At 31.5% G+C, this 27,644-nt stretch overlaps 1 protein-coding gene across 1 annotated transcript; it reads left to right on the plus strand.

Annotated features, from left to right (window-relative positions):
* On the plus strand, window positions 1–27,478 carry LOC134712895 (ubiquitin-associated domain-containing protein 2-like). Its single transcript, XM_063574889.1, has 10 exons — window positions 1–173; window positions 4,583–4,710; window positions 7,726–7,845; window positions 8,294–8,397; window positions 10,832–10,952; window positions 14,304–14,351; window positions 20,823–21,080; window positions 21,865–21,961; window positions 23,735–23,778; window positions 27,345–27,478. The coding sequence occupies exons 1-10, from the start codon at window positions 143–145 to the stop codon at window positions 27,453–27,455; spliced, it is 1,062 nt and encodes a 353-aa protein (XP_063430959.1). The 5' UTR covers window positions 1–142; the 3' UTR covers window positions 27,456–27,478.
* The last annotated feature ends 166 nt before the right edge of the window (window positions 27,479–27,644 follow it).

A 27,644-nucleotide genomic window follows, 5' to 3' on the forward strand; every position in this document is an offset into this window, starting at 1 on the left:
ACGTGTGAATGAATTAGACGTAAAATTTCTTAAATTTCTTTTCGGAAATGCATAGAATTTCCGTAATCCCGAGAAAACACTAAAGAAAATAGAAAGTTTCCTTATTTGTTCGATGGTGAATTAAAAAAAATCTCTGTTGGTTATGGGAGCATTACATGGAACTACTGGATTTTGTAAGTTTTACGAATAGTCACAGGAAACGACCCATGGTCGGAAACCACAGAAGTTTGAAATCCTGTGATAGTCGACTTTGGTATATTTTTAACCCCTTATTGATAGGATCTCAAACTCATGTGGGGAAACGGGCATGTAAATTATTATGAATTGATGTTTAGTGTTGCCAAAAAATAAAAGACAAACAGACAAATAATAGGTAGTTCATAGAAGACCCAACATAGAAAACTAAAGTAAAGACTAGCAACACACAAACCCCACCAAAATCTGAGGGTGATGTCAGGTGCTCCGGAAGGATAAGCAGATCCTGCGCCACATGTGGCACCTGTCGTGTTGCTCATGTTATTAATATGAGGCAGGAATTACCTGTGAATGGGGATGAAGTCTGATTTTTTTTTTAATCAACAATGTTAAAAATAGAAACGGAAATACCTTAACGTTTCCGATTTTGGTTTAGTTGTGACGTTATTTAAATTATGACGTCATATTCAATTCAAACAAAGAAAAGCTGTCATTGGGTAACGTTTTTTTAATAACAAACATTTTTTTTCAATGAATTAGTATTAGTTCCTTTCTTAGACTGATAAATATACATTTTATTCAAAGTCTCATGTAAACAAGACCTGAAACAGAAGTAGATTTCTGCGCCGATCTGGAAATTCAAAAACCCGACATAAAAAAATTGAAAGATTTTGAGTTCATTAGTACAATGAAAAATTCGGGAAATTTTTCCGATTTTTTTTTTTTTTTTTTTATTGAATTTTCTACTGTAATAGGGGACTTTGTCCCCATATAAACCAGGTAAATAGTTAAATTCCGTAGTTCACATTCGTTGTGAAAAGCACAAAATAAATTATCGTTTGTTTCCCAAATCTCGACCGACCTAGAAAAATGGTCCAACTCACAAAATTTGATTGTCAAAACTAAGTCAAATATTATTTTATTCATTTCTGATTTACAGGCTTGCCAAATCGACTGATATTGTTTAGGCTTTCAGAAAAAATAAAATTATTTCCCTACCTACCTATACATGTAGCTACCCACACCTGGCTTGGCAGGGTCGGTTGGGATTGGGGAAACAAACAAATATATTAATTTAGGCCAAAGGGAAGTGGATGATTTGTAGATAAAACATAAGAAACATATCTGATATCATCTGTGAAACGGTTATTAAATAATAGTCAACCAACTCTGACATGATGATTTCAACTTCACCATGTGGAACTATTGGTTTAATAGCTTCCTTGTGAGCAGCAACCCTCTATCAAGGAAATCATGATAGGAAATATATACAAGCAGAGAATATCGTATCAATTGGGAGATATATACTCTATAATTATAATATAATAATATAATAATAATAATAATAATAATAATAATAATAATAATAATAATAATAATTCTTTATTTAACTTTACACAGTTAGCTATAAAGCTAATCTTCCCTGAGGCCCTCATGAAATACAATGAAATAATACAAACAATTACAAAATATCAAACAGACACACATACATGAATAATGAAATAAAAAATTGTCATGAAGTATACAATTTTCACAACAGGTAAACATTACAAATTCACATATGACATATATTTATAGTAATAACATCAACAATAACAAGTTTGAGTAAGTGTGTGAAAATAATTATGCATATAAAAAACACAGCTTCTTAATGTTCCAACCAGTAATTTTTTAAATCTTTTTTGAATGAGCTTGTACTTGATGTTGATTTTTTCAGGGATATTGGTAAATTATTCCATAAAATAGATCCTGAATATATAAAAGATTTTTTATAAAGCTCTGTTTTGGCTTTTGGAATTTGTAAATTTTTGCAAGAGGCATTTCTCAAACAATATTGCTTTATTTCTGGCATTTCTTTAAATTTTTCGGTGAGATAAACAGGGGCTTCATTTTTAAGGCATTTCTGCATCAAAACTGATTTGTGGTATGAGATTCTGTTCTCTACTGTCATCCATTCAAGCTGTTTAAACAGTGGAGCTGATGATGAAAGTGGATCAGCATCTAAAATAATTCTTGCAGCCCTTTTCTGCAATTTTATTATTCTGACTAGCTCATTTTTAGCACAACCACTCCAAATAATACAACAATAATCTATCAGTGGGAGAATATACCCATTATAATATAATTTTCTTAGATCAATATTTAGAAATTTCTTGATTTTAGAGAGTAAAAAAAGTCTAGATGAAATTGATGAACATAAGTAATTAATATGGCCTGTCCAGGACAGATTAGAGTCAATTCTAACACCTAAAAGTTTTTCAATTGACGATTTTTTAAGAATATTATTTTCAATAGTTAGTACTGGTTCTCTATCTCTATCATGTCTATATGCAGGTGCTACTGGAATGTTGCTACATAGAAATCGAAAGTTCATCTCTTTTGTTGTAAAGATTTGTTTTCAACCTATATACATGAATGCATGATCATGATTTTTACATGCAAGTGTTGCGTTTAGAATACTGAAGTACACATATACATACATACACATGTAGATCTTGAAACCGCTCTTCAAAACCTTGCACTTTTAAAATATTCTATAATGTGTGCTGTTCTTTCTTCATGTTCTTAGGCCTTGTGTTGTTGCCAGGAATATTAGCAATATCTGTTGCAGTGTATATTCAATGTGTTCAACTTTTACATCATTTCTTTTCTTTCTTGTTGGTATAAACAGTACACTTTTGGTATTTAGCTAAAATTGACTCCAAATGACCTTAGATCGCCGAATAACTTTTGACGTCGAGCAACAATCACTTACAAGTCTATTGTGACGTCAAATTTTTTGAATTGTTATGTCAAAATTTACAGGAACCTGTGTGATTCAACATAATGACGGACAAATTTGCATACAAGTGTAAATACACCTATTGTCTGCAGTTGAAAATATATGTGACATAATCTTTGTTTTGCTGAAGTCAATGGCCTTTATATGGTTGAAGTAGAAGTTTGCTGAATTCAATGGCCTTTATATGGTTGAAGTAGAAGTTTGCTGAAGTCAATGGCCTTTATATGGTTGAAGTAGAAGTTTGCTGAAGTCAATGGCCTTTATATGGTTGAAGTAGAGGTTTGCTGAAGTCAATGGCCTTTATATGGTTGAAGTAGAGGTTTGCTGAAGTCAATGGCCTTTATATGGTTGAAGTAGAAGTTTGCTGAAGTCAATGGCCTTTATATGGTTGAAGTAGAAGTTTGCTGAAGTCAATGGCCTTTATATGGTTGAAGTAGAAGTTTGCTGAAGTCAATGGGCTTTATATGGTTGAAGTAGAAGTTTGCTGAAGTCAATGGCCTTTATATGGTTGAAGTAGAAGTTTGCTGAAGTCAATGGCCTTTATATGGTTGAAGTAGAAGTTTGCTGAAGTCAATGGCCTTTATATGGTTGAAGTAGAAGTTTGCTGAAGTCAATGGCCTTTATATGGTTGAAGTAGAAGAAGTGATCTTTATTTTCTTCTTCACTACGTTCGTAATATGGCTAGAGGGATTGACTTATTTCATGGCAGCACTTATTTAGTTGGCTATAGGTTAGTCTGTTCTTAGAGAATTCTTCCTGTTACTATGGTTTCAGGATCAGGTGTTATATACATTTGTATTTATTGTTGGTTCCAGTGATGACCATTTCATAGGAGTATACATTTTTAAGAAAGTATAGTATACAAACAGAGATTACAATTTGCAATACCATGTACATCATCATCATGATCAGTATACATAAAAACAACCTTAATTTTAAAATGCCATTGACAGATACATGTACTTCTACTCATCTATATTGACAGACACTTTTCTCCATTAGTCCTGTTGTCACAGCTTATCACAAGGAATGCTAAATTGTAGATCAAAAGGGATTGCTATTGCAAATAGCTGCAGAATTTTGTATGACAGAAACACAGTGTTCTATTCATCAAACATGTAGCATAATATCAAGATAAAAAATATATATATATATATATGGAGTCATTAAACCTGCATTAGTTTCTTTACTATCTTCCCTATGTCAAAGGAGGATGCTAACAACATGAATAATAACTACTCTAAAAACAAAAAAATCAAAAAAAGAAAATTGACCTTTGATTATCTTGGGTTTTCCAAATAGATAGATTGCTAAGGGCATGATAAATACAATATCATTATACATTGTTAAATGACTAATGAATTGAATTATTATAATATTTAGTGAGGGCATGATAAATACAGTATCATTAGATTGATTGATTGTTGGTTGCTTAACGTCCAGCGGCAAATATTTCATGCATATTCAGGACGAGAGTATCATTAGATGACTAATGAATTGAGTTAAGAGCATGATAAATACAATAGCATTAAATGACTAATAAATTTAGTTATGTTATAAAACTTATATTGAAAATGATACAGGTAAATATTTTGTATTTTTCAGACAAATCTCCGTCCAGTAAAGGATTACTGACTGCTACATTAATATCATCATTTGCCTTAAACTTTCCATTTCAACAATACAGACATTATTTCTGGTATAATCCACACCTAATTGTAGAAAAACAACAGGTATTTATTTTTTCAACTTATTTTGAATTTATGAAGATAAGAAGTGATGGTAGATTGTCAACCTAAGGTAAGAACCAAGATCCTTTTCATTATTTTTTTTTTTGGGGGGGGGGGGGATTTTTGTTTGAAAGAACCTTATTCAAATAAAAAAAGGATTAACAGCTGAAGGATGCCTCTGGCTGAGGGAGTTTCTCGCTGCATTGAAGACCAATTGGTGGCCTTCGGCTGTTTTCTGCTATATGGTTGGGTTGTTGTTGCTTTGACACATTCACCATTTCCATTCTCAATTTTATTGTAATCTTGAACTAAAATTATGTAGGATCATGATAATCCCTTTTCCTGTAAAGTAATTTATTTATTTATGTCAAACTTTAATGACCTACATTATTAAGATTTTTTTTGTCAAGCCTTTAACTTTTGTAGTAAAAGCGAGACATAGCAATTCTACATTCTGTTGTTGGCATTGTCCACAAATATTCACTCTGTGGTTTAAGTTTTTGAAATTTTAATAACTTTCTTAAACTATCCTGAATTTCTACCAAACTTGGAAAGAGGCTTGTTTATGATCATAAGATAATATCCAGAAGTAAATTTTGTAAAAAAAAATCCTGTTTCTCTGTAATTTTCTTATATATTGTTATAAGTGGACTTATTTTTTCTGACTGTTAGTATCACTGAAGAGACATGTATTGTTGAAATGCGCATCTGGTGCAGGAAAATTGGTACAGTTAATTTTATTTTTACCACTGGGTCGATGCCTCTGCTGGTGGACTGTTAGTCCCCGAGGGTCACCAGTCCAGTAGCCAGTACTTTGGTACTGGCATGAAAGTACTGATTTTTTTGTGTTATTAAAATTTGCTGTTACAAAAATGTTAGAAATTATCATAAATTAAGGAATGTAAAAGCTCTGATTCCTTTCATGGATTTGGCTATACTTTTTGGACCGTTTTGGATTATAGCTCTTCATCTTTCATATAAGCTTTGGATTTCAAATATTTTGGCCACAAGCAACACTGAAGAGACATGTATTGTCGAAATGCACATCTGGTGCAGGCAAATTGGTACTGTTAATTTAATTTTAATTTTATTACATTCATTCATCATTGACAAATGGCTGCAAGAAATGAATGATTGCAACTATTACTCTTAGAATGTATGATTTTAATGATTTGTATATACTATGTTTATTTACTACATGCAATCTGTAACTGTTTTATATCTTTTAATCATGGTACTTGTACATTGAACTATTATGTCTATACAATTGTGTTTATATGTTGTTTGTTTGCTTTTTTCTCTTATTATTATCATTTTGTTTTTACTTGTATTGCATACATGTATATGAGGGCCTCAGGGAAGATTAGTAATTGTAACTAACTGTGTTTACCCTCTTTAAATAAAGAATTTATTATTATTATTATTATTATTAGCTCACCTGGCCCGAAGGACCAAGTGAGCTTTTCCCATCACTTGGCATCCGGCGTCGTCGTCCGTCGTCGTTAGCTTTTACAAAAATCTTCTCCTCTGAAACCACTGGGCCAAATTTAACTAAACTTGGCCACAATCATCATTGGGGTATCTAGTTTTAAAAATGTGTGGCGTGACCCGGTCAACCAACCAAGATGGCAGCCACGGCTAAAAATAGAACATAGGGGTAAAATGCAGTTTTTGGCTTATAACTCAAAAACCAAAGCATTTAGAGCAAATCTGACAAGAGGTATAATTGTTTATCAGGTCAAGATCTATCTGCCATGAAATTTTCAAATGAATCGGACAACCCGTTGTTGGGTTGCTGCCCCTGAATTGGTAATTTTAAGGAAATTTTGCTGTTTTTGGTTATTATCTTGAGTATTATTATAGATAGAGATAAACTGTAAACAGCAATAATGTTCAGCAAAGTAAGATTTACAAACAAGTCAACATGACCGAAATGGTCAGTTGACCCCCTAAGGAGTTATTTTCCTTTATAGTCAATTTTTAACCATTTTTCGTAAATTTTAGTTATCTTTTACAAAAATCTTCTCCTCTGAAACTACTGGACCAAATTAATCTAAACTCAGCAACAATAATCTTTGGGGTATCTTGTTTAAAAAATGTGTGGCGTGACCCGGTCAACTAACCAAGATGGCCACCACAGCTAAAAATAGAACATAGGGATAAAATGCAGTTTTTGGCTTATAACTCAAAAACCAAAGCATTTAGAGCAAATCTGACAAGGGGTATAAATGTTTATCAGGTTAAGATTTATCTGCTCTGAAATTTTCAGATGAATCCGACAACCCGTTGTTGGGTTGCTGCACCTGAATTGGTAATTTTAAGGAAATTTTGCTGTTTTTGGTTATTATCTTGAATATTATTATAGATAGAGATAAACTGTAAACAGCAATAATGTTCAGCAAAGTAAGATTTACAAATAAGTCAACATGACCGAAATGGTCAATTGACCCCCTAAGGAGTTATTGTCCTTTATAGTCAATTTTTAACAATTTTCATAAATTATTAACATTTCCACTGATACTACTGGGCCAAGTTCATTATAGATAAAGATAATTGTAAGCAGCAAGACTGTTTAGTAAAGTAAGATTTACAAACACATCACCATCACCAAAACACAATTTTGTCATGAATCCATCTGCTTCCTTTGTTAAATATTCACATATACCAAGGTGAGCGACACAGGCTCTTTAGAGCCTCTAGTTATTATTATTATTATTCTGTCATGTCTTTGGTTAAGGTTGTTTAGAATTTAATAACTTTCTTAAACTATCCTGGATTTCTACCAAACTTGGACTGTAACTTGTTTATGATCATAAGATAGTATCAAAAAGTAAAGTTTCCTCCAGTTAACATTACATACAGTCTGCAGTTAAAGTTTTTAAATTTATTACATTCATAAAGTCATTCATAATCCCCATTATTTTAAGAATGTGCAGGATTCCTGAGAATCTTAATAATTAAGTCTTGTTCATCACAAACTTCATCTTGTTTTGTAGTCTTTTTTTATTTATTTTTCAGTTATGGAGACTATTTTCATCAAAGGTAGCTTACTTGGATCTCAAAGACATGTGTTGCTGTTCTATTCTAATGTACTACTTTAGAATATTTGAGAGGCGATATGGTTCAAGAAAATTTTTGGTAGGTTGACAGTGTTACTCACATTATGACAAAGTTATCAAACATGTTACAGAATATGCTTTTATTATTTAATAATCACAAGAACATGAAGAATTATCTAAAAATGGAAATGCAAACCTGGTATATAATGTAAGAACTTTAAGAAAAAAAGCAGGTTGGAAAATTGAAGGGTATTGATTTATATCCATAAGCTCATTTTATTTATGTTATTTATGTTATTAATATCTACATTTAGGTTCCCATAAATTATTATTAACCAATATAGGTTGAATGAGAAATGTAAACAAACATTTTGTTATTTGTATGTTATATCTTTTTTCAATTAAATTGAGAGGGGAAGGAAATATAGCTATGTAATCTGGAATTTTTTAATCCAATCTTAGAGACACCAGTTTTCTGTGGCTTACATTTAAATATGCAAATTACTTTTATTATATTTTATTTTCAGTCCTATATGTTGTCAACAGCTATTATATCAACAGCCTTAGAACTATCTGTGATTTATTTACTCCAAAATTTGCAGATCAAATTACAACCTTTGCCTTCAGGACCGTAAGTTGTATTTTATAGGTCAATTATTAGTCTAACTTATAACAATAGGTCAATTATTAGTCTAACTTATAACAATAGGTCAATTATTACTAACTTATAACAAATATATATATAAAAAAGTTAAATATAGGTTTCAATGACTAAAAGGATAACTAAACATAAGTGTCAATGACTAAAAGATATCTAAACATAAGTGTCAATGACTAAAAGATATCTAAACATAAGTGTCAATGACTAAAAAGATAGGTAAACATAGGTGTCAATGACTGAAAATATAACTAAACATAAGTTTCAATGAATAAAATATAACTAAACATAAGTGTCAATGACTAAAAAGATAACTAAACATAAGTATCAATGACTGAAAAGATAACTAAACATAGGTGTCAATGACTAAAAAGATAACTAAACATAAGTGTCAATGACTAAAAAGATAACTAAACATAGGTGTCAATAACTAAAAAGATAACTAAACATAGGTGTCAATAACTAAAAAGATAACTAAACATAAGTGTCAATGACTAAAAAGATAGCTAAACATAGGTGTCAATAACTAAAAAGATAACTAAACATAAGTGTCAATGACTAAAAAGATAACTAAACATAAGTGTCAATGACTAAAAAGATAACTAAACATAGGTGTCAATAACTAAAAAGATAACTAAACATAGGTGTCAATAACTAAAAAGATAACTAAACATAAGTGTCAGTGAATAAAAAGATAGCTAAACATAGGTGTCAATAACTAAAAAGATAGCTAAACATAAGTGTCAATGACTAAAAAGATAACTAAACATAAGTGTCAATGACTAAAAAGATAACTAAACATAGGTGTCAATAACTAAAAAGATAACTAAACATAGGTGTCAATAACTAAAAAGATAACTAAACATAAGTGTCAGTGAATAAAAAGATAACTAAACATAAGTGTCCATGACTAAAAAGATAACTAAACATAGGTGTCAATAACTAAAAAGATAACTAAACATAAGTGTCAGTGAATAAAAAGATAGCTAAACATAGGTGTCAATGATTAAAAAGATAACTTAACATAAGTGTCAAAGAATAAAAAGATAACTAAACATAAGTTTCAATGACAAAAAAGATAGCTAAACATAAGTGTCAATGACTAAAAAGATAGCTAAACATAGGTGTCAATGACTAAAAAGATAGCTAAACATAAGTGTCAATGACTAAAAAGATAACTAAACATAGGTGTCAATAACTAAAAAGATAACTAAACATAAGTGTCAGTGAATAAAAAGATAGCTAAACATAGGTGTCAATGATTAAAAAGATAACTTAACATAAGTGTCAAAGAATAAAAAGATAACTAAACATAAGTTTCAATGACAAAAAAGATAGCTAAACATAAGTGTCAATGACTAAAAAGATAGCTAAACATAGGTGTCAATGACTAAAAAGATAGCTAAACATAAGTGTCAATGACTAAAAAGATAACTAAACATAGGTGTCAATAACTAAAAAGATAACTAAACATAAGTGTCAATGACTAAAAAGATAACTAAACATAAGTGTCGGTGAATAAAAAGATAACTAAACATAAGTGTCAATGACTAAAAAGATAACTAAACATAGGTGTCAATGACTAAAAAGATAACATAACATAAGTGTCAATGATTTCGAAGATATTATTTTTTGTTATGCATTTTAAAGCACTAGAAATCACACTTTTAATCTTGTTGATACATCTTCTTTAGAAAAAATTTATTTACAAGGAAAACATACATCTTAAATATAAACAAAATTAGTGTTCAATATTTGCACAAGAGATGCTTGAATAAAGAAAATTAATTTAGCATGTATTGTCATTCAATACTCTCTGCATGCTTGTTCATTTACTTATAAAAAGATCATTTATGATATTAATACACAAAGAAGAAAGTTGAGCATTCCAGACATTTTGTATGCTTTCAAATAACACAGATGATTTATTACATAAAGTCAGTTATCCTGAGGTAAAATACATAAGTTATAGCATGTTTGACACCTACCCTGTTAATGAAGTCAAATAATTTACTAAGTTCTTTTATTTAACAGTAAAATATTCAACTTCATTAGTGACACAGATTCGATGGGAGAGAGTGGCAAATGATTTTAGGTTAAAATTTAAAAAAAAAAGTAAGATTTGAATAAATGGAAGATTGAAAGGGCTTAAAATCAGGAAATTTTGACCTACGCCAGAGAGAAAATATATTGAGAAAAGTATTAAGTAAATTTGAGTTTGAGGGGGGGGGGGGGGGGGGGGGTTAAGTGATGAATGAAAAAACAGCATATAAAAGTATACATGTAAATACATTCTCCTACATTGCAACTTTACCACAAATTATATAAGGAATTTGTCATTAAATTGTAAAAAATAATAGACAATATGTCATCATGGTACAATAAAATTTATCTGATTTATTTACAGACTATGTATGCTATATCCGCTGTTTATTCCATACTATTGTGAAGTACCTCGAGTGGTATTTGGACATATCTTTGGTATACCAATGACTGGGAAGTCATTTCATTATATACTAGGACTTCAGGTTAGATTTAACTTCCTTTATAGATTTACTAGACATTTTGATAATTGAACATCGTCTAGTGAAGATAACTATAGATTATCGTTGATCATCTCAACGAGATAAATTTTCCTGCTTGAGCCTGTAACGATGAGATAATCAATGATAATCTGTTTATCGCTTTTACCTATGATGACGTAGTCAATTTTATGTCAATTTCATTAGCAACACCATGTGCCTCCTTAGTTCCTAGCTACAATTTTCCATCTCAAGCAAGTAGCATGAAAAAACTTGGATGAGTTGAAGTAATTTTTTGGTCCTTGGTACAATTCCCATTTACTCAATGCATATTTACCTCTGATGAGTCAAACTTGGTTGATGTGAATAAGCTGTGTAAACATTCTTGTTTGTATAACAGTTAACATGACACATTTATGGTGACCAGTAATTAGCACTTTTGTTGATCGTTCAAGCAGAACTTTAGTTCACTTGATATCAAAGTGAAACAAATTTTTAAAAATGCTCAAAGCTGAGTTTAATTTAATCTTTTATAGAATAAAATTCAATAATTACAATAAATAAAATGATTATGAAATTAAAGACAATTATGATCAATTGATGATAATTGAATAGAAAGCAGACAGCCCTTGATCATCAGAATTCTTTCTGAACTTGTTCATTTGTTTCGTTCCTCGAGTGATTTCATGAATTATAATGACTGATCTTTGTAATGGATGTGTTATTATTGTATTTATCAATGATTTGTATATGTCCTTGTTTGAAGGACCAACATATATTGAGATTGAATACACACTCATAACATGTAATATAAAAAAGGCACATTGTTCAAATTTCTAGTTTACACAAATTTCTTATCGTATCTCATTCATTCAAATTTATGATGATACCTTCGACCTATTATGAGTCGAACCTCTGATGAGTCAAATATATTTGTCCAGTCCATTCGACCTCAACACAAAGACGTTCGACTGTATTTATATTCATAGTCGGTCAATGAAACTATGAAATTGGAGATATATATTCATGTAAAAATATGAAGATGTGGTATGATTGCCAATGAGTCAAATCTCTATAAGAGACAAAATAAACACTGAAATAAACAACTATAGGTGACCATACAGCCTTCAACAATGAGCAAATATCATACCTCATAGCTATAAAAGACCCTGAATGGACAAATTAAAAAAAAATAAACGAGAAAACTAATAGCCTAAGTTTTGTATGATATTTAAGATATGTCTGTACTTTTCTGGTCGTCTTGCCTAAGTTTTGTATGATATTTAAGATGTCTGTACTTTTCTGGTGTCTTGCCTAAGTTTTGTATGATATTTAAGATGTCTGTACTTTTCTGGTCGTCTTGCCTAAGTTTTGTATGATATTTAAGATGTCTGTACTTTTCTGGTCGTCTTGCCAAAGTTTTGTATGATATTTAAGATGTCTGTACTTTTCTGGTCGTCTTTCCTGAGTTTTGTATGATATTTAAGATATGTCTGTACTTTTCTGGTCGTCTTGCCTAAGTTTTGTATGATATTTAAGATGTCTGTACTTTTCTGGTCGTCTTGCCAAAGTTTTGTATGATATTTAAGATGTCTGTACTTTCTGGTCGTCTTTCCTAAGTTTTGTATGATATTTAAGATGTCTGTACTTTTCTGGTCGTCTTTCCTAAGTTTTGTATGATATTTAAGACATGTCTGTACTTTTCTGGTCATCTTGCCAAAGTTTTGTATGATATTTAAGATGTCTGTACTTTTCTGGTCGTCTTGCCTAAGTTTTGTATGATATTTAAGATGTCTGTACTTTCTGGTGTCTTGCCTAAGTTTTGTATGATATTTAAGATGTCTGTACTTTTCTGGTCGTCTTGCCTAAGTTTTGTATGATATTTAAGATGTCTGTACTTTTCTGGTTGTCTTGCCAAAGTTTTGTATGATATTTAAGATGTCTGTACTTTTCTGGTGTCTTGCCTAAGTTTTGTATGATATTTAAGATATGTCTGTACTTTTCTGGTCGTCTTGCCTAAGTTTTGTATGATATTTAAGATATGTCTGTACTTTTCTGGTCGTCCTGCCTAAGTTTTGTATGATATTTAAGATGTCTGTACTTTTCTGGTCGTCTTGCCTAAGTTTTGTATGATATTTAAGATATGTCTGTACTTTTCTGGTGTCTTGCCTAAGTTTTGTATGATATTTAAGATATCTGTACTTTCTGGTCGTCTTTCCTAAGTTTTGTATGATATTTAAGATGTCTGTACTTTTCTGGTCGTCTTTCCTAAGTTTTGTATGATATTTAAGACATGTCTGTACTTTTCTGGTCATCTTGCCAAAGTTTTGTATGATATTTAAGATGTCTGTACTTTTCTGGTTGTCTTGCCTAAGTTTTGTATGATATTTAAGATGTCTGTACTTTCTGGTGTCTTGCCTAAGTTTTGTATGATATTTAAGATGTCTGTACTTTTCTGGTCGTCTTGCCTAAGTTTTGTATGATATTTAAGATGTCTGTACTTTTCTGGTCGTCTTGCCAAAGTTTTGTATGATATTTAAGATGTCTGTACTTTTCTGGTGTCTTGCCTAAGTTTTGTATGATATTTAAGATGTCTGTACTTTTCTGGTCGTCTTGCCTAAGTTTTGTATGATATTTAAGATGTCTGTACTTTTCTGGTCGTCTTGCCTAAGTTTTGTATAATATTTAAGATATGTCTGTACTTTTCTGGTGTCTTGCCTAAGTTTTGTATGATATTTAAGATGTCTGTACTTTTCTGGTGTCTTGCCAAAGTTTTGTATGATATTTAAGATGTCTGTACTTTTCTGGTCGTCTTGCCTAAGTTTTGTATGATATTTAAGATGTCTGTACTTTTCTGGTCGTCTTGCCAAAGTTTTGTATGATATTTAAGATGTCTGTACTTTTCTGGTGTCTTGCCTAAGTTTTGTATGATATTTAAGATATGTCTGTACTTTTCTGGTCGGCTTGCCTAAGTTTTGTATGATATTTAAGATATGTCTGTACTTTTCTGGTGTCTTGCCAAAGTTTTGTATGATATTTAAGATGTCTGTACTTTTCTGGTCGTCTTGCCAAAGTTTTGTATGATATTTAAGATGTCTGTACTTTTCTGGTCGTCTTTCCTAAGTTTTGTATGATATTTAAGATATGTCTGTACTTTTCTGGTGTCTTGCCTAAGTTTTGTATGATATTTAAGATGTCTGTACTTTTCTGGTCGTCTTGCCCAAGTTTTGTATGATATTTAAGATATGTCTGTATTTTTCTGGTTGTATATACTTTTCAACAGTTATGAAGGGGAGACAATGTTCTCCCTTGCAATTTAAAAATATTTTGTTTCTGTGAATTTTCTCTCTATTTTAGATTGCCAGTACTTCTAAAGAATCCATTCTTGTTGCCATTTGTGGGTTGGTATGTATTGTTATGCATTAATATGATATTGTGTATACTGTTGGGAAAAGGCATTATTCATAAATATGATATTGTGTATACTGTTGGGAAAAGGCATTCTTCATTAATATGATATTGTGTATACTGTTGGGAAAAGGCATTCTTCATTAATATGATATTGTGTATACTGTTGGGGAAAGGCATTATTCATTAATATGATATTGTGTATACTGTTGGGGAAAGGCATTATTCATTAATATGATATTGTGTATACTGTTGGGGAAAGGCATTATTCATTAATATGATATTGTGTATACTGTTGGGGAAAGGCATTCTTCATTAATATGATATTGTGTATACTGTTGGGGAAAGGCATTATTCATTAATATGATATTGTGTATACTGTTGGGAAAAGGCATTCTTCATTAATATGATATTGTGTATACTGCTGGGAAAAGGCATTCTTCATTAATATGATATTGCGTAAACTGTTGGGAAAAGGCATTATTCATTAATATGATATTGTGTATACTGTTGGGAAAAGGCATTATTCATTAATATGATATTGTGTATACTGCTGGGAAAAGGCATTATTCATTAATATGATATTGTGTATACTGTTGGGAAAAGGCATTATTCATTAATATGATATTGTGTATACTGTTGGGAAAAGGCATTCTTCATTAATATGATATTGTGTATACTGTTGGGAAAAGGCATTATTCATTAATATGATATTGTGTATACTGCTGGGAAAAGGCATTATTCATTAATATGATATTGTGTATACTGTTGGGAAAAGGCATTATTCATTAATATGATATTGTGTATACTGTTGGGGAAAGGCATTCTTCATTAATATGATATTGCGAAAACTGTTGGGAAAAGGTCATTATTCATTAATATGATATTGTGTATACTGTTGGGGAAAGGCATTATTCATTAATATGATATTGCGTAAACTGTTGTGAAGAGGTCATTATTCATTAATATGATATTGTGTATACTGTTGGGGAAAGGCATTATTCATTAATATGATATTGCGTAAACTGTTGGGAAAAGGCATTATTCATTAATATGATATTGTGTATACTGTTGGGGAAAGGCATTATTCATTAATATGATATTGTGTATACTGTTGGGAAAAGGCATTCTTCATTAATATGATATTGTGTATACTGTTGGGGAAAGGCATTATTCATTAATATGATATTGTGTATACTGCTGGGAAAAGGCATTATTCATTAATATGATATTGTGTATACTGTTGGGAAAAGGCATTATTCATTAATATGATATTGTGTATACTGCTGGGAAAAGGCATTATTCATTAATATGATATTGTGTATACTGTTGGGAAAAGGCATTATTCATTAATATGATATTGTGTATACTGTTGGGGAAAGGCATTCTTCATTAATATGATATTGCGTTAACTGTTGGGAAAAGGTCATTATTCATTAATATGATATTGTGTATACTGTTGGGGAAAGGCATTATTCATTAATATGATATTGCGTAAACTGTTGTGAAGAGGTCATTATTCATTAATATGATATTGTGTAATTCATTAATATGATATTGTGTATACTGTTGGGAAAAGGCATTATTCATTAATATGATATTGTGTATACTGCTGGGAAAAGGCATAATTCATTAATATGATATTGTGTATACTGTTGGGAAAAGGCATTCTTCATTAATATGATATTGTGTATACTGTTGGGAAAAGGCATTCTTCATTAATATGATATTGTGTATACTGTTGGGAAAAGGCATTCTTCATTAATATGATATTGTGTATACTGCTGTGAAGAGGTCATTCTTCATTAATATGATATTGTGTATACTGTTGGGAAAAGGCATTCTTCATTAATATGATATTGTGTATACTGTTGGGAAAAGGCATTATTCATTAATATTATATTGTGTATACTGTTGGGGAAAAGGCATTATTCATTAATAGGATATTGTGTATACTGTTGGGAAAAGGCATTATTCATTAATATGATATTGTGTATACTGTTGGGAAAAGGCATTCTTCATTAATATGATATTGTGTATACTGTTGGGAAAAGGCATTATTCATTAATATGATATTGTGTATACTGCTGGGAAAAGGCATTATTCATTAATATGATATTGTGTATACTGCTGGGAAAAGGCATTCTTCATTAATATGATATTGTGTATACTGTTGTGAAGAGGCATTATTCATTAATATGATATTGTGTATACTGCTGGGAAAAGGCATTATTCATTAATATGATATTGTGTATACTGCTGTGAAAAGGCATTATTCATTAATATGATATTGTGTATACTGCTGGGAAAAGGCATTATTCATTAATATGATATTGTGTATACTGTTGTGAAAAGGCATTATTCATTAATATGATATTGTGTATACTGCTGGGAAAAGGCATTATTCATTAATATGATATTGTGTATACTGTTGGGAAAAGGCATTATTCATTAATATGATATTGTGTATACTGTTGGGAAGAGGCATTATTCATTAATATGATATTGTGTATACTGTTGGGAAAAGGCATTATTTATTAATATGATATTGTGTAAACTGCTGGGAAGAGGCATTCTTCATTAATATGATATTGTGTATACTGTTGTGAAGAGGCATTATTCATTAATATGATATTGTGTATACTGCTGGGAAAAGGCATTATTCATTAATAGGATATTGTGTATACTGTTGGGAAAAGGCATTATTCATTAATATGATATTGTGTAAACTGCTGGGAAGAGGCATTCTTCATTAATATGATATTGTGTATACTGTTGGGAAAAGGCATTATTCATTAATATGATATTGTGTAAACTGCTTGGAAGAGGTCATTAATGTGATGCTGCATGTCAATCTTTGTTCCCTGACTTACTTTGATCTAGCTGCATGTATATATGATAATGTAGAGAGGTATACAGACAGTAAAAATATAAATTAAATTTGGTAATTCAGGAATTAGTTTGCATAGCAAAATATAAACCAATTCTACATCAAGCTTCTTCAGTCTGCTGTGCTTGTCTGTTTTCTATTTAAGGAGTGTGTAGAGAAAGGGTCAATTGTACTTTAATGAAGAAGTCATTGTTTTACACCCCTATAGTGTGTAGAGTAAGGGTCAATTGTACTTTAATGAAGAAGTAATTGTTTTATACCCTTATAGTGTGTAGAGAAAGGGTCAATTGTACTTTAATGAAGAAGTCATTTGAGGAATAACAGTACTGTAGTTGAAGAGTTGCCACCGTCAATTGTAGATTTGACGGTCGCAAATACAGTTTTACTGGCGACGTGTAGCCAAAATCAAATTTGACTGTTGCAACTCTACAACTACAGTACTGTTATTCTGATTCTAATGCATTACAAAAAGAAAAAAATACGATAAAACTTGAAAAAAATGTCTTAATTTGACAAATAGAAAAAAATCTGTGAAACTTCATGAATGATTTTGGCACAAAGACATCATGGCTGAACGTGAATTCATACAAATGAAAACTTATTTTCGATTATATAGTAGTAATCCAACATTTGTGGATTCAATCAATTCAAAATGGCGGGTCCCTCCTTAGTTACGCCTGGTCAACTGTGGATTTGTAAATTGCATTAGAATGTTTTATACCCTTATAGGTTATAGTTTGTAGAGTAAAGGTCAATTGTACTTTAATGAAGAAGTCATTGTTTAATACCCTTATTGTGTGTAGAGTAAGGGTCAAGTGTACTTTAATGAAGAAGTCATTGTTTTATACCCTTATAGTGTGAGTAAAGGTCGATTGTACTTAAATTAAGAAGGCATGGTTTAATACCCTTATTGTGTGTAGAGTAAGGGTCAATTGTACTTTAATGAAGAAGTCATTGTTTTATACCCTTATAGTGTAGAGTAAAGGTCAAATGTACTTTAATGAAGAAGGCATGGTTTAATACCCCTATTGTGTGTAGAGTAAGGGTCAATTGTACTTTAATGAAGAAGTCATTGTTTTATACCCTTATAGTGTAGAGTAAAGGTCAATTGTACTTTAATGAAGAAGGCATGGTTTAATACCCTTATTGTGTGTAGAGTAAGGGTCAATTGTACTTTAATGAAGAAGTCATTGTTTTATACCCTTATAGTGTAGAGTAAAGGTCAATTGTACTTTAATGAAGAAGGCATGGTTTAATACCCTTATTGTGTGTAGAGTAAGGGTCAATTGTACTTTAATGAAGAAGGCATGGTTTAATACCCTTATTGTGTGTAGAGTAAGGGTCAATTGTACTTTAATGAAGAAGTCATTGTTTAATGCCTTTATAGTGTGTACACTAAGGGTCAATTGTACTTTAATGAAAAAGTCATTGTTTAATACCCTTATTGTGTGTAGAGTAAGGGTCAATTGTACCTAAATTAAGAAGGCATGGTTTATACCCTTATTGTGTGTAGAGTAAGGGTCAATTGTACTTTAATGAAGAAGTCATTGTTTTATACCCTTATAGTGTAGAGTAAAGGTCAATTGTACTTTAATGAAGAAGGCATGGTTTAATACCCTTATTGTGTGTAGAGTAAGGGTCAATTGTACTTTAATGAAGAAGTCATTGTTTTATACCCTTATAGTGTAGAGTAAAGGTCAATTGTACTTTAATGAAGAAGGCATGGTTTAATACACCTATTGTGTGTAGAGTAAGGGTCAATTGTACTTTAATGAAAAAGTCATTGTTTAATACCCTTATTGTGTGTAGAGAAAGGGTCAATTGTACTTTAATGAAGAAGTCATTTGAGGAATAACAGTACTGTAGTTGAAGAGTTGCCACCGTCAATTGTAGATTTGACGGTCGCAAATACAGTTTTACTGGCGACGTGTAGCCAAAATCAAATTTGACTGTTGCAACTCTACAACTACAGTACTGTTATTCTGATTCTAATGCATTACAAAAAGAAAAAAATACGATAAAACTTGAAAAAAATGTCTTAATTTGACAAATAGAAAAAAATCTGTGAAACTTCATGAATGATTTTGGCACAAAGACATCATGGCTGAACGTGAATTCATACAAATGAAAACTTATTTTCGATTATATAGTAGTAATCCAACATTTGTGGATTCAATCAATTCAAAATGGCGGGTCCCTCCTTAGTTACGCCTGGTCAACTGTGGATTTGTAAATTGCATTAGAATGTTTTATACCCTTATAGGTTATAGTTTGTAGAGTAAAGGTCAATTGTACTTTAATGAAGAAGTCATTGTTTAATACCCTTATTGTGTGTAGAGTAAGGGTCAAGTGTACTTTAATGAAGAAGTCATTGTTTTATACCCTTATAGTGTGAGTAAAGGTCGATTGTACTTAAATTAAGAAGGCATGGTTTAATACCCTTATTGTGTGTAGAGTAAGGGTCAATTGTACTTTAATGAAGAAGTCATTGTTTTATACCCTTATAGTGTAGAGTAAAGGTCAATTGTACTTTAATGAAGAAGGCATGGTTTAATACCCCTATTGTGTGTAGAGTAAGGGTCAATTGTACTTTAATGAAGAAGTCATTGTTTTATACCCTTATAGTGTAGAGTAAAGGTCAATTGTACTTTAATGAAGAAGGCATGGTTTAATACCCTTATTGTGTGTAGAGTAAGGGTCAATTGTACTTTAATGAAGAAGTCATTGTTTTATACCCTTATAGTGTAGAGTAAAGGTCAATTGTACTTTAATGAAGAAGGCATGGTTTAATACCCTTATTGTGTGTAGAGTAAGGGTCAATTGTACTTTAATGAAGAAGGCATGGTTTAATACCCTTATTGTGTGTAGAGTAAGGGTCAATTGTACTTTAATGAAGAAGTCATTGTTTAATGCCTTTATAGTGTGTACACTAAGGGTCAATTGTACTTTAATGAAAAAGTCATTGTTTAATACCCTTATTGTGTGTAGAGTAAGGGTCAATTGTACCTAAATTAAGAAGGCATGGTTTATACCCTTATTGTGTGTAGAGTAAGGGTCAATTGTACTTTAATGAAGAAGTCATTGTTTTATACCCTTATAGTGTAGAGTAAAGGTCAATTGTACTTTAATGAAGAAGGCATGGTTTAATACCCTTATTGTGTGTAGAGTAAGGGTCAATTGTACTTTAATGAAGAAGTCATTGTTTTATACCCTTATAGTGTAGAGTAAAGGTCAATTGTACTTTAATGAAGAAGGCATGGTTTAATACACCTATTGTGTGTAGAGTAAGGGTCAATTGTACTTTAATGAAAAAGTCATTGTTTAATACCCTTATTGTGTGTAGAGTAAGGGTCAATTGTACTTTAATGAAAAAGTCATTGTTTAATACCCTTATTGTGTGTAGAGTAAGGGTCAATTGTACTTTAATGAAGAAGGCATGGTTTAACACCCTTATTGTGTGTAGAGTAAGGGTCAATTGTACTTTAATGAAGAAGCCATTGTTTATTACCCCTATAGTGTGTAGAGAAAGGGTCAATTGTACTTTGCTGAAGAAGTCATTGTTTTATACCCTTTTTCAGCTTTCAGGGTTACTGTGGAAAGCTAATTTCTTAAAAGTACATAGTTTTAGGATACCAACATTTATTGCTAAATTTTTTGGATGCACTTTACAAAAGTTGTTTGAGAGTTCTCCACCAAAAGATCTAGAGAAACCAATTGGTGCCACAAGAGAAATACAGAGACAAGAACACATGGAGCACATGGAACAACAATTATTATGGCAGACATTTCAACAACAACCTCAACAAAATGGAAGGTTTAATTTGAATAGAGACCAGGTGAGATTATCTTTTGGTAGATATTTAATTATAGCATGCTTGACTGGTTTAATTTAAAAGGAAGCGTGGTGAGTTTGATGTGTTTGTCTTTTGGAAGATATTTAATTATTACAAGCTGGTCTAATTTAATTTTATGTCCATCTAGCTGAATTTTTGTTTCCGTTTACTTACTTGAGTTTAACCAAATGTTATGAAACTTGGACATAATTATAGATTATTGTTGATCATCTCAACAAGATTGCTTTTCTCACTTTAGCCTGTACGTGAAAACGAGAAAAGCTATCGAGTTGAGATGACCAACGATAACGAGATTGCTTTTCTCACTTGAGCCTGTACAACGAAAACCAGAAAAGCAATCGAGTTGAGATGACTAATGATAATCTGTTCATCGCTATTTTACTTATGACAAGAATGTCAATTTCATTAGCAATGCCACATGCCTCCTCAGATTCTAGCGATAATTTTCCGTCTCAAGCGAGTAGCATGATATGAAAAGTTTTCATAAAAATTTATCAAAGGAAAAATGCAGGAAATAGTGATAATGCTAATTATCACAAAACTCAGATCAAGTACACATTAGGGTAGTGTTACATTCACAGTTCTTGAGTTATGGCCTTTTATAATATGCAAGCGGGGGCATCATTTGTGTCGCATGGATGCATCCTTCATTTATCATAGATATTTTGGGAAAGTTGTTATTCAATTGGCAACTGATTTTAATGATACTCTGCTATAAAAAAAAAAAATTCTTGTTAAACTTGCTTGTTATACATTTTGTTTCCAGAATGATGGACCAGGAATATTTGGTAATGGTTTAAATAATGATGTATTTGATAATGAACCAGATGAAGGTCAGGAACTGTTTGGAGTAAGGCAAAGAAGTAAGTCAATTATTATTTGCTTATATGGGACCGCAAACATTTTTTTTGATTTGTATAATAATTGTTGTTGGTGTTGTTATCGTCATTGTCCTCTGAAGACATATTTGGTTTCCGGACAATAACTTTAATAAAATGTATTAGTGAATGGATCTTTATGAAAATATACAAGAAGGTTCAATACCTCAAAAGGAAGGTTGGGATTGATTTTGGGGGATATGGTCCCAACAGTTTAGGAATTAGGGGTAAAAAAGGAGCCTAAATAAGCAATTTTCTAGTTTCTATTAAAATTTAATGCTGATTTAGGAATAATTTTCAAGACGTTCAGCCATTGGCCTTCTTCCGTTTCTTTATTTTTCTTCTCAACTACATGGTACACATTTTTACTTTTACAATCATTGATTCAGATGTTATAGATATAATTCCTTGGAAACTATGATATCACAATACTTCATTTTATAATATTATTGTAAAATGGTTTTACACTAGTAATTTTGCAGCCCTTTATTTCTTACTGTTAGGTGTGAGCCAAGGCTCTGTGTTGAAGACCATACTTTGCACTTGTATTTTTTGTCTATCTGATGAGTTAAGCCTTTTTCAACTAATTTTTATAGTTCGTTCTTATGTTGTACTGTTATACCATTGTCCCAGGTTAGGGGGAGGGTTGGGATCTCGCTAACATGTTTAGGTGTAATACCACCAAATCATGGTACGCCACATCCGGTTGCATACGAAAGTAGGTCTAAAAAAATATTCCCTTGAATTTGACCGTTGTAGGTAATTAATCCTACATTTTATTGCAGTATAACTATTTCTGTGTCATAAACATATGTCTAGGGTATTTCAAAACACCATTATTTTTTATTTGTGATTTCTATAGAAAATTTTGTAATCTTGAGGTTACATGGTGACTAAACCTTGTACACAGATAGAATAAGGGGAGAAATTTGATTGGTTTACTTCCAATGATGGTTATTTTCTTATATGCAATGAAATGTTATGTGAAACTTTTTCTATAGAACTGGACAGGATAAAACTTTACTCATGCCAAGTATTTCTTTATTTGAAACAAAGATAAATTCTTCACAACTTTTTGAAAAGTGCAAATTTAACAAAGACTAATAGGGGAAAATCAATGGTGGTATTACACCTTTAACCCCGCCACATTATTTATGTATGTGCCTGTCCCAAGTCAGGAGCCTGTAGTTCAGGGGTTGTCATTTGTTTATGTGTTACTGTTTATTTTTATATTTGTTTTCTGTTCATTTTTTTACATAAATAAGGCCGTTAGTTTTCTCGTTTGAATTGTTTTACATTGTCCTATCGGGGCCTTTTATAGCTGACTATGCGGTATGGGCTTTGCTCACTGTTGAAGGCCGTACGGTGACCTATTGTTGTTAATGTTTGTGTCTTTTTTATATTTGACCTATATAATGGTCTAATTTTATAAATTGGCACTCATTCCACATGTTCTTATATCTGTTTCTAGTTTCCAGACAATAACTTGTGTTTAAGTGCAGTATCTCTCTAAAAGTGTACTACAAGGTTCCATTCTACAATTTTTTTCAAGGGTTTAAAAAAAAAATTCTCAAAATTTGTCAAGTTTCAGAAAGAAATTTTTAAATGCACAGTATTGCGAAATATCTAACTATTGACTGTTTTAGCTATGATCCATTGTAATATTGATAAAAAAATAGAGAGTGCCATTTTAGGGCCTTATACTTCTTTGAGACATGGGACATGAAAGGCATACATATGTATTGTTTATTTTCACAGGACACAACCAGGATAATAATCCAGTAGAAGCTTTAGAAGATCAGGTATGTACCAGTACAAAGGTCAAGAAACGCTCATATTTTACAGCTATGACAATTCTAAAAGGTCAATTTACTCAGATTGGACATAATTATCAATGCCCTTTTATCGTATTTAAAACCTAAACTTAAACAGACAAGAAAAAGCAATGATATAATGAAGATTTGTCATGGTCTGTTTATTATGTCATACTTTATTGATTATTTTAACATTTGTTAGTTAAATCATGGAAGTAATATTGAAAGGAATAACATCGTTGTCACTTCAAAGGTTTCATCTGTGTTACCGCCCATCTTTCGATAACTCGTTAATTGGTTCAATATCTGGCATGGAAGTTGATTCTCCGCATGTGATCAATCAAATCACTGACACTTATCGGTCATTTTCGTGTTCACGGAGAATTAAGAACAGACAAGTTTGTGTCGTATATACTTGCGAAGTAACCCGAATAGTCCATTCGTTACATTCCGTTCATGTACGCTGCCGAATAGAGTCATTCGTTCAATTTTTATTTTAGTCCCTTTTTCATATTTTTTGTTAGTTTGATCTTATTAGTTTAAACCGAAAGCTATCACATACGAAATTGGAAAACAAGGCTGGGTCATTTTCAATTTTAATATTTACTAACAGTTAAAAAAAACATTTCCGTAAGTAAAGAAGATGATTGTACAAAAAATACGTTTGGACCCCTTTATTGAATACGAAAAATCTAATTCTTTCGTGTATTAGTCAATTAAAATATTCACAATTCTAAACGGTTCTATCCTTCAATTCAAGTTCTTGTTTTTACTTTATACATAAGCTAATTTGTGTAAAAGTTATGGCTTTGTTATAATTTTTGCTGTAGCTTGTTATATTAATACAAGCATTCCACAATAAACTTTTTTTTTAAATATATATTTACGAAAATATTATCCCCATTTTAGTTGTCCAGTTTCAATAATGTAATCAATGACATTTATGACATATACATAAATTTAAAATACTTGAAAGTAAATTTCCTTATTTCCAATCTCGATAAACTTTGCACATTTTAACAGTAAAAAAAAAATATGTCTACATTTGCCTACATTATTTTGTTAAACATCATGTGAAACCTGATCGGTTCAACAGTATTTAACTGTTTAAATCGGGATCCGCTTTTGACCGGAAAAGACTTTTAAAACAGTTAAAACCAAACGGTAAAAAGCAAAAATATTCTAAATCAAATGCAATTTTCCATGTTAAACTGCTGTAGTTTGAACAATTTTCGTCCGTTTTTCAAGTTTTTTTTACATCATACAACTTCTTTCTGCAGGTAGATGTTTTATATGATACAGCGCCACCTTCTTATTAATAAACCAGTTACTTTAAAATACATGTATGTTTAAAAGGACCAGTTGGGTAAAGCATTTAATCGACAAAAACACCTTTATATACATGTGCAATTTGGTTCATGAACATAAAAGATTAAATTTTCAGAGATGTTCAGGTGCAATATTAAAAATTGACAGGGGCAGAAATTTAAAGAATGTTGAAATCTTCCTGGTGTTCATTTAAGTCGAAACTGCCAGATGAATTCTTACAGGTGCCATAGCACTTTTAAATGTTAAATTTCATCAATTCTCTTTCATTTTTGTCTGTATAATTTTGGAAACTATAATTGAGACAGTTTTATTAGGAAAAATGTTAAACATGAAGCAAACTACAAATAAGTCAAAAAGGCTTAATAAATTATTTGAGTTATCACTCTTCTGTATCTGTATCTGTATCGTTACGTCGAAGGTACCAATACTGGCTTTTACTCGACGGGAGAGAGAGCGCCTATTGACGGCGTTGGAGAGCTGTTTTGATATGATTTTTACCAATTTTTGGATTTTGCCGCATATCTTAAAAATTATAACTGATAGAAAAAAACTTAAGGGAGCCAAAAGGATCAACAAGTCAAGATCTTATTAAAGGGGTTTTGTCTATTATTTTGATACTATAAAAAATAGAATGAAACTTTATATAGTAGGGAACCTATGATGTCTATACCAAATAAAAATACTAATGCCTTCTGTTCAATTCTCTTAATTCAGGTACGAAAAGATTAACTACATAATAAAAAGATAAAACACACTAAATTCTACTATCAAAACAAACATTTTGTAAACTATAATACAATACGAAAGTGCATCTATCATATCATTTACGGTAGTAATATCATGAACATTTACCGTAAATAATTGCCAAATTATCATGGTCAAGTTTTATCAGTTTTACATCAATTAAACTCAAACTTTCTAACTTTAAACATGAAAGATAATTTATCTGTAATAAATAAAACTGGTATTTCTTATTTTCATCATAATCAAAAATTTTCACCAAGCACGTTTCGTGCAAATTCCCTGAAGGGGTTTATTAAAGTAAAGGGAAAGTAACTTATCTCAAAATAGAATATCACTAATTACCAAAAAATACAACAATAGGCAACAATGTTTTTGTTCTCAAATTTGGCCGCTACAGCACCCTCTACAAATATGTCAATATTACTGAAATTACCAGATAACTCATACAGCTATTCCCGTTTATGATGACTTTTACATAAAAATGGCTATAATGGAAGATATATGTGAGCCACACAGGCTCTTTGATATAGGTGAGCCACACAGGCTCTTAGATATAGGTGAGCCACACAGGCTCTTTGATATATGTGAGCCACACAGGCTCTTTGATAAAGGTGAGTCACACAGGCTCTTTGATATAGGTGAGCCACACAGGCTCTTTGATAAAGGTGAGTCACACAGGCTCTTTGATATAGGTGAGCCACACAGGCTCTTTGATATATGTGAGTCACACAGGCTTTTTGATAAAGGTGAGTCACACAGGCTCTTTGATATAGGTGAGCCACACAGGCTCTTTGATAAAGGTGAGTCACACAGGCTCTTTGATATAGGTGAACCACACAGGCTCTTTGATATAGGTGAGCCACACAGGCTCTTTGATAAAGGTGAGTCACACAGGCTCTTTGATATAGGTGAGCCACACAGGCTCTTTGATATATGTGAGTCACACAGGCTCTTTGATATATGTGAGCCACACAGGCTCTTTGATATAGGTGAGTCACACAGGCTCTTTGATAAAGGTGAGTCACACAGGCTCTTTGATATAGGTGAGCCACACAGGCTCTTTGATAAAGGTGAGTCACACAGGCTCTTTGATATAGGTGAGCCACACAGGCTCTTTGATATAGGTGAGCCACACAGGCTCTTAGATATAGGTGAGCCACACAGGCTCTTTGATATAGGTGAGCCACACAGGCTCTTTGATATATGTGAGCCACACAGGCTCTTTGATAAAGGTGAGTCACACAGGCTCTTTGATATAGGTGAGCCACACAGGCTCTTTGATATAGGTGAGCCACACAGGCTCTTTGATATAGGTGAGCCACACAGGCTCTTTAGCACTCCTACTTTTAGCTTTTATCAGAAACACTTATAGCAGGGATCTGATAATTGAAGAATAGCTGACAGTTAATCTTGTTTATAGTATGTTTTGTAATATATCAAACTTGATCAATAGTTTAATGTTTTCTTTCTATATTTTGTAGGTGCAGCACTTAATAGACATGGGCTTCAATGAGGAACAGGTTAGAAATGCTCTCCAGATTTCAAATAATGACATTTCTTCAGCAACTACAGTGCTTTTACAAGAATCTTGACATAATAAACTTATTTTAACACATTTTATATAAAATACTATTTACAAAAGGTTGTGTTCCAATGATTATTTGGGTTTTCTAATCAATCCTTATGACATTTTTAATCTTTGGTACCTAAATAATATAGTAGATCATTATTATTAGCTCACCTGGCCCGAAGGGCCAAGTGAGCGTTTCCCATCACTTTGC

The sequence above is a fragment of the Mytilus trossulus genome, chromosome 3, assembly GCF_036588685.1.
Source record: "Mytilus trossulus isolate FHL-02 chromosome 3, PNRI_Mtr1.1.1.hap1, whole genome shotgun sequence".
Lineage (NCBI taxonomy): Eukaryota > Metazoa > Mollusca > Bivalvia > Mytilida > Mytilidae > Mytilus > Mytilus trossulus.